The following is a 15,251-nucleotide window of genomic DNA, read 5'->3' on the forward strand; positions in this document are numbered from 1 at the left end:
CTAGATGAAAGTGCCAAGATAAAATTTCCTTTCCTTCCATATTATTGATTGCACAAGTTTCAAGAACAATTTAAAGGTTTTTGTGCAGCACAGAAAATTCAAGTTATTGTCTGCAGAAACTAATTCAATAATAACAGTTTATTAGTGGCAATAAAGGTGCTTAGGTAAAGAGACATTTCTCCAGTTCCCCCAGCCTCAAAGAGGAGAAAAACACAGAGACAAAAGACCTTTTCACATCTGACAATAACATCTTGGTCAGCCTGGGAGCTCAGACAATCACTTGGCGGGAAAAGAATAAATACAGACCAAATTCGCACAATCTGTTTCTGTTTAGGTTATAAACTGCGATCGAGTGTGGCAGCTTTCGTGCCTTGTGGGACTTGAAGTCCACAGGGGAGAAGTGATCGCGGCGGCCCCTGCAGGTCTGAGCAGAAGGGACTACAACTCCCGAAACACAGTGCGAGGCCGCGCCGTAATTACCGGCAACCAACCCGACGGGAGCAGGACAAGCCCCATCCCCCGGCTCGGAGGACGGCCTCCGCCAATGGCAGAGCTCCCAGCTCAGAGCCTGCGGGTTAGGTTGTGAGGCTCCGGCCGGGGGCGGGGAGGAGCCGAGGGGGTTCAGAACGAGCTCGGCCGCTGGGTGGGTCGGGGCGTTCGGCGCGCCCTTCACTGAAGCGGCGGTGGCCGGGCTGGGCGCCGGGAGTGGAAAGCGACGGCGCGGCTGGAAAATGCCAGTCCACTCCCGAGGGGATAAGAAGGAGACGAACCATCACGATGAGATGGAGGTGGACTACGCCGAAAATGAGGGGAGCAGCTCCGAGGACGAGGACACCGAGAGCTCGTCCGTCTCCGAGGATGGAGATAGCTCAGGTATGCGACCTGGGAGGGCTGGGAGCCGGAGACCTCGCGCCGGGGTAGCGACAGGCCGCTCTCCGCACGCCGGCAGCTGCGTCCTGCTGGGAGAGCGGGGCGGGGAGAGAGGGAAGGGGCGGAGACTGGCTCCCGGCCCTCGGCGGCACCGGGACTATTCGCTGGGCGCTGCCTGGCTCCTGGCGGGTCCCGGTTGGCGGGGCGGGGCGGGGCAGGGCGCGGGCCTGGACTCGCCCGGCTCTGGGACGCTGTGCCGTCCTGCGCGCGGTCCTTCCTGCCCTTGGGACCTCCGGGCAGTGCCCGGGGCTCTCCTGATCGGAGAGCGGAATGTCCCGCCTCTTGTCTAGGAGACCCTGGAAATGCCTCCTTTTCCCAGACCGCCGACTTCTTATTTTTCGGCTTTGCAACCCTTACTTCTCAACGTGGGTGGGTTATCGGAGCCGAGGATAGATTTGTTTTGGCTCTTCGAATTTGGCTGGCTGGCTTAGAATTTATTAATCTCAGCTTCCAAGTCAGCCTGTCAGTCAGCCCTTGACATCGGTGCTCTTTTGGGGGCTGACGTGGGAGCTGTCCGATTTACAGCATCTCTCCGAACTTTTCAAGACTGATAAGAAGAGCCTAGCATCAGGGGTGATTTGGGATCTTCATATGCTCATAAATTGACTAGTATTTGGCAACTTTGAATTTCTCCAGATGTTTTCTTCCCTGTTATCTTTGGATTATTTTAGGGTGGGGTTCTTGTTTGTTTTTTGCGGGAGTGGGATGGAGTGGTGGAGGGCAGATTAACACCACAAATCAATTTTTGCGAAATTTTAGGAATGGTTATTTAAAAAAGAAATGGAATTTGGATTACCTGGATTCTTTTTCTTCTATCCGTATGATGAAGGTGAGACTTCTGTGTCTTGGCCTGATTTGGGCCCTGTAAAGCAGGGATTGATAACAGATTGATGACAGTCTATTGTGATCTCGACACCCTCTTTTCAGGTTTCCTTTTCAAAGAAAATCTCCATGGAAGTATGTAATTTCAGTCAATAGATTAACTATCTAAAAATAATTGTTTACGAGTGACTTCCTTGTGCAGCACTGGGTTCTACTGTGAGGTATAAATAGTTATGATCTGATCTCAATTAAAGAGTTGCCCTAAGTCATCACTTGATTAAATTGCCAAATGAATGTTTAACAGTACTGTAGGAATTCAGAGGCAGAGGAAATCTTTTCAGAATAGGGTGGTCAGCAAAGGCTAGTTGAAGGAGGTGGGATTACCTGAACTATCTTGAAGAATGAGTAGACTTTGGATTGGAGTGGTAATGGTCAGGTGTTTCTTTAGGGGGAGGAATGCAAGAAGAAAGTGCAAAGGCCAGTGCTTAAGGCTTATTTAAAAGAGTGAGAAAACCAGTTTGGTTGGAAAAAGGATTTGAGCTAGAAAAGGAAAAGATATATATGTGAAAAAAATTTTTTAAAGCACAAAGCAAGATTGATGACTACAAGCTTAGGAGTGAGGGTAAGAGGAAAAAAACCCAGGTACAAGAATGGTGGTAGCATGAACAGAAATAGAAAAATGAAAGATTTGAGATGAAGATGGAAGATATGGTATTACAGACATGTCCAATTGACAGGTTGAAGTGTGGCATTGGAACCTGCTAGGGATGGGAAGCATAATTTGGAAGTCCTCTACCTAGTCATGAAAACAGGTGAGATTTCAAAAATGAGGAATACGGAGAAAGAACATCCAGACTGTATGTGAATATATTTCCTAGGTCTGAAAAACATTTTATCTTCGATTGCTCTTTGTTTTTGTTTGTTTGTTTGTTTGTTTGTTTTAACAGGAGCTAGAATCTCACAAAATGACGTCTATTTACTAAAATTCTGCCTGTCTGATTTTTATGTTGACTCTTATGATTTCTCTCTGTTTTTTATTCCATCCTCGAAAATAACAGACAACTTAATTTGTGAAGAATAACAATAATTTGAACTACAAGTCAAATTTCTTAAGTGGAAAGAAATTATTTAGATAAATTTTGCCATTTTGCGTCCTGTGAAAGCATCTCCTTTCTACCACATGTCTTGCATGTTAAACTTCTACAATTTTATTCTTCTCCAGCCTTGGTCCTAAGGCTGCAGAAAATCTCTACTGTCCAGAGATGTTGGGGAGTGAGTCATCTTGAGGGACCAAATTTTAAATAGCCAAGGAATAAGCTATTAAGAACCAGAAACAATTTTAATCTGTTTCTGAAAAGTTAAAATAATTGCATACTTCCTTGTTATACAAAAACAACATAATTTAATTTCCACATAGTTTGACCTTTATTTGATGGAGATCAATTTGCTCATCATTTTGTGCTTTAGTTATTCTGGTGTCAACTATATGTGATGTAAAAATAGAAGATATGAAATATAGGACAGAACTGGTAATTAACAGTTGCTTTCTTTGAAAAGTTTTCTTGTTTTTCTCATTTTTCTCCTCTCACTGACTGACAGTAATTTGGGGAGAGGGAACCAGTGGGAGTATAAGAGTAAGGGAGCAGAAAAAAAAAAGTAGGAGACCAAGATATCCTATGGTAAACATAATGAGATTCGTTTTCTTTTTTTATGTGACTGGCAAACCATCCATGAGAGCAGTACCAAAGGAAGAATTCCATAAGTGTTTTTGAGCAATATTAACCTTTAAAGGACATAATCATTTTGGTGCTTAAGTTCTGGTGAGTTGATGGAAAACAAACCAAAAGTGGGTTAATCATAGTCAGCCCTTTAAATGTCAGCCCTTTAAACTGATTTAAAAATGAATAAAAATAAGAAGTTCTAGAGAGACTGCTATTGTTTTAACTCTCATCTATATTTTAGGTTAAAATCTGTATGGAAATTATTTTTGATAAATATTTATTCGGTGTTAAAGCTTAGTATAGGCCTTGCGTATCTAACTTCATAGTTCGTTTCTTTTTTCCTTTTTTACCATTTGAATTAACATTCAGATGTATTTGGAACTTAAAGTTAATTTTATCTTTGATATTTGCCTTCTTATTAACAGAAATGGATGATGAAGACTGTGAAAGAAGAAGAATGGAATGTTTAGATGAAATGTCCAATCTTGAAAAACAGTTTACCGATCTCAAGGATCAGTAAGTAGTGACTTCAGAAAGTCATTGTCACTGAATCTCAACCACATCACTAGCATGAGAGAAATTATATTCACTCTAAACTGTTTTCCTTTTTGTATTTTATGGGACTGAGTGATCTGAAAAAGGCTTTAGTTATTGTTGGCCTGCTGAAGACCGCATTAACTAAATTTGAGGCTGTTTTTTGGGGGGCTATCTTAAGATTTTTATGTAGGTGTTGATCATTAAGATGTTTCCGTAGGTCGTTACACCCTTGGTTCAAATCTGCTTCATTCATTCCTGTGTTAAATAATTGGATAAAGACAGCATTGTAAAAATAGAGAATAAGATTTTTCCCGAAGATGGCATAGTGATTTTGTTTATATCTTAACATTGGATACTTCATACATGACATGTTTCATGTGCATTACTTAGTTTGCTTCTTGCAGCAACTCTGTAAGTTTGGAAGGTCGTCTTACTTCTAATTTACCTGTGAGATTATTGATGTTCAGAGAGGTTAAGTGATTTGTCCATAGTTGATCAGAAAATGATAAATTAAGCCAGGCTTTCTGCCTCCTATGCTATGGTGTTCCTTCCATTAAGGCACGTTACTTTGGAGGAATTGTAGTGGAATAGGAAGAGCATAGGCTCTAAATGCAGGCTTTCTTGACAGATTATAAAGGTATAGTAATAGATCCTTTATTATCTGCTATAAAGATTGAATGAGCAGTATGTAAAATCCTCAACCCTTTGTCTGGCATGTAGTGCGTGTCTATTAGATACTGTTTTTTTTCCCCTCTTTACGATGCCAGAACTCTTAGGTAAAGTTGGTAACACAGGAGTGGGCCCCAGTGATTTCAGAGCATAGAATAGATGCAAATGCAGATTAGAAAAATCTTAAAGGTGAGCTTTCTCTTTGGAACTTGCTGGCAAGGTCATGGAGCATGCTACATGTTAGACTGTAAATGAAAGAGAGAAAATTTTGAGACTATGGACATCTTAATTTATTCAGAAGCTTGTTCTTTAGTTTATGAATTCTTCGTGATTTTGCTGCTTATTCTTTTTTTCTACTTCTTCCCTGGAGAGGCCCAAAGAAGAGATGAAAACCTGTTTAATGTCTGGAATTGCCAGACTAAAATAAGACATATTTGTTTACCGTATGAATCTTGCTTTTATACCATTTCTGGTCTTAACTTTCATTGGTATTAGAGATGAATGTATAGGTATGTTCCATGGTAGTGCAGGAAATTAATATAAGCAATCCAAAATAATCCAGGCTTTAAAATTTTGACTTTAAAAAATGTGATATCATTTTCTTATCCTTAAGATTTACATTGTTAACTTGAAAATAGAATTAGTTTGGATCTCCTGAGAATCCTTTGTTGGGGCAACATGGAGAGTTTATTCAGGATGATTCTGGAAAAGAAGAAGCAAATTTGTATTTTTGTATTTTAGCACAAGTAATTCATGAGTGAATAATTCTTACACAGTTAATTAAGATATACCTACTGAGTTTCTTAAAGAGCATTTTATGGTTGTCCAAGAAATGAAAATTGCTGCAGAGTTCTAGTATAATGTATCACATAGGAGAGCTATGCGTCTTGTCGGCCATTTGGCCTAGTCTTGTTCACGCTGGGGCCGGCAGTTGCTGTGATTTTTGCTTTCTCAAGGCTCACTGTGACCACAGCCAATTACCTACCCCTATCAGCTTCATTCATTTCTGAAAGTATTAAAAATAGACCCATTACTACTACTTAATAGGAATTTTCCCCAAGGAATTGGTATCCAGAAATATGTCCTAGAAAAAAATAATCTTGACACCATGTTTATAATTATTTTTTGTCTTGCCCCAATTGCTTTGTTGTTTTTATCTTGTCATACTGTGTGTCTCCACAAGCTGTCCCTAATCCTCTTTGGAAGAGGTGGGAAATGTAATAATAATAATAGTAACAACATCAACAACAATAGCAATAATAAAATTATCCTGCTCTGCCTGTTGTAGCACTGCAGGGCACAGTAGCACTCCTTTCATAAGGCAGAAAATCTGCAGTTTACAGTTTGTAAAGTGGTGGAAGGTGAGTTCTTCCACCTCCTTGAAAAGATAGAGGAACTTGTGCCACCCAAGCTTCCATTCATTTCGGTGTTCAATACCCAATAAACATTAGTTTAGCTTCTATTTTGTGAATAGTGTTGTGATTGCTGCTGAGGGACTTGTGATCCATGCCTTTGATGAGTTTGCATTTGAATTGCAAGGTTGTAGAAATCGTATTGATTTTGAGGAATCTATTCTTTTAGAACTTTTATTCTCTTAGTTAATTGAATATTGTTAATTCACATATCCTCTTCATTCAAGATACTTTTCACCTGTTCAGGATACCTTATCAATATTTTGTTTGATGTTTTTCAGTTGCAGTCATTTTTTGCATCAGATTTTTAGCATTTTGCCTAAAGTTGTATTTATAATTTCAGAAACTACAAGTATCATGTACTTTTCTGACTTTACACGTTTATCACTGTATGTTGAGTTTTAGAAAAATTTAACCCAGGCATGATAATATATTGTTTTGGTCATTAATACAGATAATTTTTCTTTTTGTTTTTAAAAAAAGAATATTTATTACATTAACATTCAAACTTGCTTTATTCCTTTAGAGTCATTATGTAAATCTCTACGCTAATTATAATGACCATTAATAGACAATTAATATTGATTGCCATAATTGTATTGTATTGGCTTATATTTTCAAGAGAAAAGAGCAGAATTTTATATGAAAGACAGATATAATGTTTTCAAAAGCTAGTTATACTGAAACCTGCAAGCATAAACTGTGGTTTCTTTTGGAAGTTACTATATGCCATCCTTGGACATTTTATGACATTTCTCCACCTATAATAAAATAATAAATGGCAAAAAAAATTTACAAAGTGATCTTAATTTGTTAATCTGCTTTGAAATTTTGGCCTATCCATGGAATGCCAGAAAACCAGGATTAGAAGTGTCTTTCATAAAAAATGATAATTTAAACATTTTCCTGTTAAAAAGTTAGTTCCGTCCTGCAGGATTATTGCTAAAAATAAACATTGAGTTGTCTCACATATTCTGTCTTTGATAATTAAGCTAAAGATGTGACAGCTGGTAAATCAGAAGTATTTATATGTGGGCTCATAAATACAGGAACAGGGAATCCCTGCCCACTTTTCATTTCCCCATCCATTGAGCAACTCATATTGTTATAGCCTGTTCATTTGCAGTCCAGGTGAACTGTGTATGCCAGAACACAAATTCTGGAGTCATTAGTTTTACCTTCATCACTCTACTTCTTCTTTGTTCTTTTAAAAAATCAAGTAGGCTGAATATTGCAATACTGACTCCTTTTCAGGAAGCTTGGAGAGGAGACAGGGAATTATTTATTTCTGACGACTAGTAATGCCTATATCTAAATCATCCAAAATGATCTCTTTGTTTCTTTTAAATTCAGTGTTTATTTGGTCTTTTCTTTTGGAATTGATTTATTGTTCTGTAGTTAAAACAAAAACACATGTGGAATGCCCCAAAGTTGTCATTTCAGTTGTATTTTTTGTATTGTAAATTAACCATTAAAGAGTAATATAGCTAAAAAAAATAGAAAAACAGTTTGTGATTATATGCATGAAGTCGAATAATGTAACTGAGTTCTTCACTTGAATTCAAGGCAAAAATACATTTGGTAGGTTATTAGAATATGAACAATGCTAAGAAGAGATAATGTATAGAAGTGGTAAATTGTTAGCCTTTGTTGGGCTTTTAAAATTAATATCTTAATTTTTGCTTTGTTAAGACTTTATAAAGAACGATTAAGTCAGGTGGATGCAAAACTACAAGAAGTCATAGCTGGAAAAGCACCAGAATATTTGGAACCACTGGCAACTTTACAAGAAAATATGCAAATTCGTACAAAGGTAGCAGGTAGGAAAGTGAAACATCTTTTCCATATAGTAGTATATGAACTCTTCACTAGACTTAAAAGGTGTTTTTCAAGTGAGTGGTTGTTGTTAATGGAAGTACGAATATATTTACATTGACCAGAGCTTTTCATTATCAGTCAGCCCACATTATTTATTAAATGCCTCAGTGCTTTTATCTGTTGCTGTGGGGGTTTAAAAAAAAAAAGGCCCTCAAAATTGCTCACAGTGTTTTTGAGAAGATACCTCCATGTGCGAAACAATTAGAACCCATGATATTTTCATTAAGGGATACTGTTTCTATCACAGTTTAATTTCCTGTTAAATATATTAAGGTTCAAATTAAGTCCTCTTAGCATTTTTCAGCTATAACAGTGATAAGTATTTTTCATTTGTAAAACTATTTTTTGAATGTTTTATCAGGATATTATAGAACAGGGAATTAGTCTTCAAACTTACAACTTAGTGATAAGTTAATTTTGGTAAATTTGATGACTCATTTGTGGCTCTGAATAAATGAAGATGTACTACATGTGTATAGTTAAATTTCAGTCTGTTATGTAATACCTAGGGCATTATTGATAATAGGTTCTTTTTGTACTAGATTCAAATTTTATTCTTGAGTGCTTAATATTAAGTATATAGATGATGTGATACTTAATCTGCTATCTTTGCATCTTGGCTTAGCACATCCTTTTAAAAGTAGACATATCCTTAATTTTCCTTGGCATTCTAAAAGACCTGAGTGAGACTTACTGGCTGTTTAGGAAATATTACTTTATTACTTGAGTCAATTATTCAGATTTCTACTTGGTGGCCTCCTTTACTTTTTGACTGTATGAGAGTAGTGGGTATGAATGTGTTGCTAATAGCATAGTTCCAGATATCTGTCCCTTGCCTTTTCTATACAAGACAGAATTGTATTTCTAGGGGCAGTTTTGGCATAGAGTTAAGTATATACTTCTGGACCTCTTTCTTTGCCGTTTTTGTGATGGCATATTTGAATGGTCACGTTGCCTATTTTATGCTGTTGTCCTCATACCTCTAGGTTAAACTCTCTTGAGTGTCCATCCCCTAGGTAAAGCCCTGTCGGGAGCGCTCAAACATCATATCAGTTTATACATTTTGTTAAATTAGTTTATATATTTAATCCTCTTGGAAGCTTTGGACTCTGAAAATAAGTAGTAGTTGGAAAACAGTAGTTTTGCTGATTATAGTATCCAGGTGTTACTTTGAGTTTATATGATTAATGACACTGGGGTTTATTGACTCTGTTTCCATTATGAGTCCTGAGAGATTGTTTTTCATAGGTAGAGTTTTACTTTCATTTTAATCATTCTCTATCAAACATTTAGGAGTATTCTTCAGAAAAATAGGGTAAGAACTAAAAGTTGCAGTGTAGCTTCTGTCTGGCTCTTAAACTCTTAGTTTTCTAGTCTTCTCTGATATGTATTTTAACTGAGCCTTTTTATTTTTAGTTTTTAAAGGTTAAGTTAGACTCACTTGCCAATTTCTTCTTGGTTCATCTTATAAAATAGGACAGAATTCCTGTAGGGAAGTGATAATGAAACTCCTTATTGCTGATATAATCAGAGTAATTGTGTTTGGTTGCAGGAATCTATAGAGAGCTCTGCTTAGAATCTGTAAAGAACAAATATGAATGTGAAATTCAAGCTTCTCGCCAGCATTGTGAGGTACTGTTATTTTGCTTAACTTTTAAGCTGATTTCAACTCTTCAAGTCTTCTGAGTGCAGCAGTTAAAAAAGTAAATAAAATAAGTGAAACAAAATTAAATAGTACTTTAGCTCAGCACTTGTGTGATTTTTTTTTTTATTTTATACAGTTGCACTGGAAGCTGTATTGGAAATAGGACACAAAGAAGGGACCATAGAAAAGAAATAAGTGATATAATTTTATAAGTTTTGCAACTATTACCTTAAAAAGACTTTGTAATGATTATGTCATCTGGCATCACTGAAAATAGTGTAATTGATATGATATTCAAGGCTCAAAAAATGTATATCTGGTAGTACAATTAGAATGTTGGGCCATATTAATTTCTTGATTTCTGGATCTGTTTCCACATCCTAGGATGAAAATCTCTGCAGGATAAAAACAGATTCTGTATATTCTGTTTTGAATAGTATTTAAAAAACATAGTGCTGATTTTGTAGATAACTTTTCATGAAACTTAGACAAGATTATAAATGTACTAGTGAGAAATAAGAGGACAAGTTCTATGATGATTCTTATCTTACTTTAATATATCTTTATAAATCATTAAAATACTGAAAGTAGATAGGTATAAAAATGGTGGAGCTTGTTATTTCATTGTCTTGATTGTAACTGAGATGAAACATCGTCTGGTGGTTATTGGCTGCTTGGAATTTCTTTCCTAAGAAGTGCCTGTTCGTATCTTTTGCCTTTATGTTGAGCTTTAAGTCTTTTCCTCATTGACTGTAGAGGTTCTTTTTATGTTCTGGATTAAAATGCATTGCTGGTTATATGCTTTGCACATATTTTTATCCAGGCAATGTGGTATCTTTTCACTCTTTTTGATGACTTTATGAACAAAATTTTACATTTTAATGTAGTTAAATTTATCATCTTTCCTTTATGACATATGCTTTTTGTGTGTTCCCCGCTTTGAGGAAGAACAATGTACTTTATTTAAAAGTTGAAAGTTTGCTTTTAAACATTTAGATTGGTAAACCACTTTTACTTGTAACTACCTTTGATTAAACTACTTTTAATTTTTAGTTGCCAAACTACCAGTTAATTTTTATGTGTGGTTAAAGGATGGGTCTAATTTTACTTTTTTGCATATGGATAGATAATCTCAACACTACTTATTACACACGTCATTGTTTTCCACTAATCAGCAATTCCATCTCTTTTTATATCAAATATCCGCATATGTGCTGGCTTGCTTCTAGCTTTTCTCATTTGTTTTGTTGGTCTGTTTGGCTCTTTCTGCACAAGTGTCATATGTTTTTTTTTTACAGCTTTCCATCTAGTAAGTCTTATTAACTCAAAAGCCTAATAATTTTGCCTTATTCTTTTTCTTCTTACAGTTGTTATTGTTAAAAAATTTTTTGTTTAGTAACAACTTCAAAAAAATTTCTTTTTATTTTCTGCTGCCACACAGAAAAATAATTTTGTACATTGATATATCCAACCTTATCTACCTCTCTTAATTCTAATAATTACAGATTCTTAGATTGTCCATGTGGATAGTAGTGTCCCTTGTAAATAATGGCAACGTATTTCTTCCTTTCTCATTTCCTCTGATTTATTTTACTTGTCTTAATGGCACTGATAGAACCTCTAGTACTTCTTGGAATAGTAGCAGTGAAAGCAGGTCATTACTGTGTTCTTGATTTTAAGGGAATGCTTCTAAGTTTTCTAATAAATGTGGTATTCACTGTTTGGTTCTGATAAGCATTGTTTTTATCAAGTTAAGAAAATTTATTTCTTATTTTCTGAGAATTTTTCCATAAATATTGACTTTATTAAACACTTTGCCTGCATCTATTGCATTAGTCATTTTTTTGCACTTAACATGAATGTAGTGACTTAGATTAGTAATGTATTTTCTAATGTTAAACTATCGTTGGATTCCTGGAATGATTTTTCTTGTGCATACCAGATTCAATTTGCTAATATTTGTTTAGAAGCTTTATTTCTATGTTAATAAGTGAGATTTAATTTTTAATTCTTATACTGTCTTTGATTTCAGGATTCATAAAATAAGTTAGGAATATTCATTTTTTTCTTTTCCATAAAAGTATATATTTAAGATTGCAATCATCAGGTCATGAATGCTTAGTACGTATTGCCTGTATGCTACATTTTTAAAAACAATCTCAGAGTAAAGCTGAGAGAAAGTACAAAATAACTTTTTTGGTGAACATGAGAATCAGTTGGCAACATGATGCCCCATAACCCTTGAATACTGTAATGAATATTTCAAACAAATGAGGGACTGTTCTCTTACATAACCACACTCCCATCAAGTCATCAAAATCAGGAAATGTACATTGATGTTACTACCATCTAATCCTCAGAGCCCATTTAAGTTTCAGCAGTAGTCGCAATAGCACTCTTTAAAGCAAAGAGATCCAGCTCAGAATCACATGTTGTCTTTGTCATTGCATCTAGTTCTCATGTCTTTTTAGTCTCCTTCAATATGAAACAATACCTCAGTCTTCCCTTGACTTTGATGATCTTTGCATTTTTGAAAATTTCAGGCCAGTTATGTTTTAGAATGTTCCTCAATTTTGAATTGGTCTGCTGTTTCTTCATGATTGGGGTTAAGTTTTGCTTCTTTGATAGGCGTGCCACAGCAGTGATGCTATGTTCTTATTGAATTCTAACAGGCAGTGCCCAATTTTGGTATGCACCACTGTTGGTGATATACACTGATCACTCAATTTAAGTGTTGTCTTCAAGATTTCTCTAAGTAAACTTACTTTTTGTCATTTTGATAAATAAGTATTTAGAGGAGAAGTACTTTGAAACTGCAAATATCTCATTCCTCATAACACTATCTATCTGTCTGTCTATTTATTTATTTGTATATATATATATGTAAGTATATACATTGTTTCCTCTTTTTTTTATTTTTGGTCGGCTTCATCTTTCAATTACTAAACGAGATGAGTCAGAATTTCTCTCTGTGATGATGGATTTATTAATAACCTCCTTTTGTTTATTTATTTTATTATAGTTACTAGTTTTCTTTTTTAGTACCTAAGAAAACCCATATACTATTCCTTTCAAAATAGTTAAATCATTAACCATTTGAGATCTAGGGGCCAAAAGTGCTAATGATGATATGCCCCACAATGTATATCCACTGTCACAGGTTTCTTTGATCAAAAAGGTTGGTACTGTCCCAAAGACACTGAATGCTTATGATTCCAGAGCACCCTGTTGCAGCTTATCTCTCATGGAATTTCTTTTATCTTTTTCCCTTTTTTTTCTTTTTTCTCTCTCTCCATTCCTTCCTCCCTTCTCCCTTCTTCCCTTCCTCCCTCCCTCCCTCCCTCCTACCCACACCCTATTTCTTTGTCTTTTTTAAATTGAGATAAGGATACTTAACATCAGATCTACCCTCTTAACAAATTTCAAGTATGTAATACATTATTGTTAACTATAGGCATACTGTTGTACAATAGATCTCTAGAACTTAACTGTCATGTGTAACTGAAACTTTATACCCATTAAATAGCAAGTCCCTATTTTCCCTTCCCTGTAGCTCCTGGCAACCACTGTTCTGCTCTCTGCTTCTATGTGTTTGACTAGTTTATATACCTTATCAATTTGGTATGCAATATTTATCCTTACGTGACTGGCTTATTTCACTTGGCATAATATTCTCAAGGTATATCCATGCTGTGATACGGCAGGATTTCCTTCTTTTTTTAAAATTGTGTGTATATATCATATTTCCTTGTCCATCCATCCTTCAGTGTATATTTAGGTTGTTGTTGCACTTGTTGCCTATTGTGAATAATTCTGCAGTGAACAAAGGAGTGCAGATATCTTTTTGAGATCCTGATCTCAGTTCTTTTGGGTATTTACTCAGAAGTAGGATTGCTGGATCATATGATAATTCTATTATAAATGTTTTTGAGGAACATCCATTACCTCCATTCTGTTTTTCACAGTAACGACACCATTTTACATTCCCACCAACTGTGCACAAGGGTTCCAATTTCTCCATATCCTCACCAACACTTACTATTTTTTGTTTTTTGATAATAGCCATCCTAACAGGTGTTAAGTGATATCTCATGGTAATTTTAATTTGCATTTTTCTTATGATTAGTGATGGTGAGCATCTTTCCATGTACCTGTCAGCCATCTGTATGTCTTTTTTGGAGAAATGTCTATTCAAGTCTTCTGTCCATTTTTTAATTGAGTTCCTTATATATTTTATATAACTCCTTATCAGGAGGATATTAACCCCTTATCACATATATGGTTTGTAAGTATTTTCTCCCATTCTGGTAGTGTGCCTTTTTACTCTAGTTGTTCCTTTGATATGCAGAAACCTTTTATTTTGATATAATGCCACTTACCTTTTTGGGTTTTTTTTGGAGCGGGGAGGTAATTAGGTTCATCTATTTATTTATTACTATTAGTGGAGGGACTGGGGATTGAACCTCGGATCTCGTGCATGCTAGGCATGCACTCTACCACTGAGCTATCCCCTCCCCTCTTTTTGGGTTTTTCTGTCTGTGCTTTTGGTGTCATATCCAGGAAATCATTCCCAAGACTGATGTGACAAAACTTATCTTCTGTATTTTCTTCTAGTAATTTTACAGTTTCAGGTCTTGCATTTAAATGCTTAACCAATTTTGCGTTGATTTTTGTGTATGGTGTAAGGTAAGGGTCAAATTTTAGTCTTTTGCATGTGGCTTTCCAGTTCTCCCAAAGCCGTTTGTTGAAGATCTATTCTTTCCCTATTACGTATTCTTGGCACCTTTGTTGATGATCAGCTGACCACATATGCATGGGTTTATTTCAGGTCTGTGTATTCTGTTCCATTGGTCTAAATGTTTATGCTCATACCATATTGTTGTAATTACTGTAGCTTTATAATATGTTTTAAAATTAGGAAATGTGAGGCCTCTAGCTTTGTTCTTCTTTCTCTAGATTGTTTTGGCTCTTTGGGGTCCTTTGTGTTTCCATATGAATTTTAGGGTTTTTAAAAATTTCTGTAAAAAAAAAAGTCACTGGAGTTCTGTTGGAAATTACATTGAATTTGTGGATTGCTTTGTATGGACATTTTAACAATATTAAGTCTTCCGGTTCATGAACATGGGCTCTTTTTCCATTTGTGTTTTCCTTAATTTCTTTCACCAACATTTTATAGTTGTCAGTATGTAAGTCTTCCACTTTAGTTTGTTCCTAAGTATTCTATTATTTTTGATGCTTTTGTAAATGGGATTTTTAGTTTACCAGGTCTCTTTGCATTTCTATCAGTTTTTGCTTTATATTGAGGCTATAATATCAGACTCACACATTTTAGAATTTTTATATTTTTAGTAAATGTAGTATTTTTCCTTTTTTATATGCTTCTATTTCTGTAACAGTGATTTTTTGCCTTAAAATCTATTTCGTCTGATAATTGAAACAGCTACCCTAGTTTTATTTGGCCTGGTGTTTGCCTGATAAAAGGTTTTTTTCATCCTTTTTTCCCTCCCAACTCTTTTTCTGGCCTCATATTTTAGGTGTATTACTTGTAAATAGCATATGCCTTGATTTAAAATAAAATCTATTTTAACAATCGCTGTGTTTTAACTGGTAAATTTAGTACAATTATATTGATGGTGA

At 35.6% G+C, this 15,251-nt stretch overlaps 1 protein-coding gene across 2 annotated transcripts in view; it reads left to right on the plus strand.

The window, feature by feature from the left end:
- The first annotated feature begins 290 nt into the window (after positions 1-290).
- The window catches only part of BRMS1L (BRMS1 like transcriptional repressor), a 29,980-nt gene continuing 15,019 nt past the window's right edge, over positions 291-15,251 (plus strand). Inside the window, exons 1-4 of one of the 2 annotated variants that reach the window (XM_072962942.1) lie at positions 291-873; positions 3,899-3,989; positions 7,784-7,911; positions 9,522-9,601. In XM_072962942.1, the coding sequence (XP_072819043.1) occupies positions 732-873; positions 3,899-3,989; positions 7,784-7,911; positions 9,522-9,601 (441 nt within the window). In that variant the 5' untranslated portion in view covers positions 291-731. The remainder of the gene's footprint in view (positions 874-3,898; positions 3,990-7,783; positions 7,912-9,521; positions 9,602-15,251) is intronic. The other variant, XM_031678950.2, reaches the window with a different exon arrangement.

This window comes from Vicugna pacos, chromosome 6 (assembly GCF_048564905.1).
Source record: "Vicugna pacos chromosome 6, VicPac4, whole genome shotgun sequence".
In the NCBI taxonomy this organism is placed as follows: Eukaryota; Metazoa; Chordata; class Mammalia; order Artiodactyla; family Camelidae; genus Vicugna; species Vicugna pacos.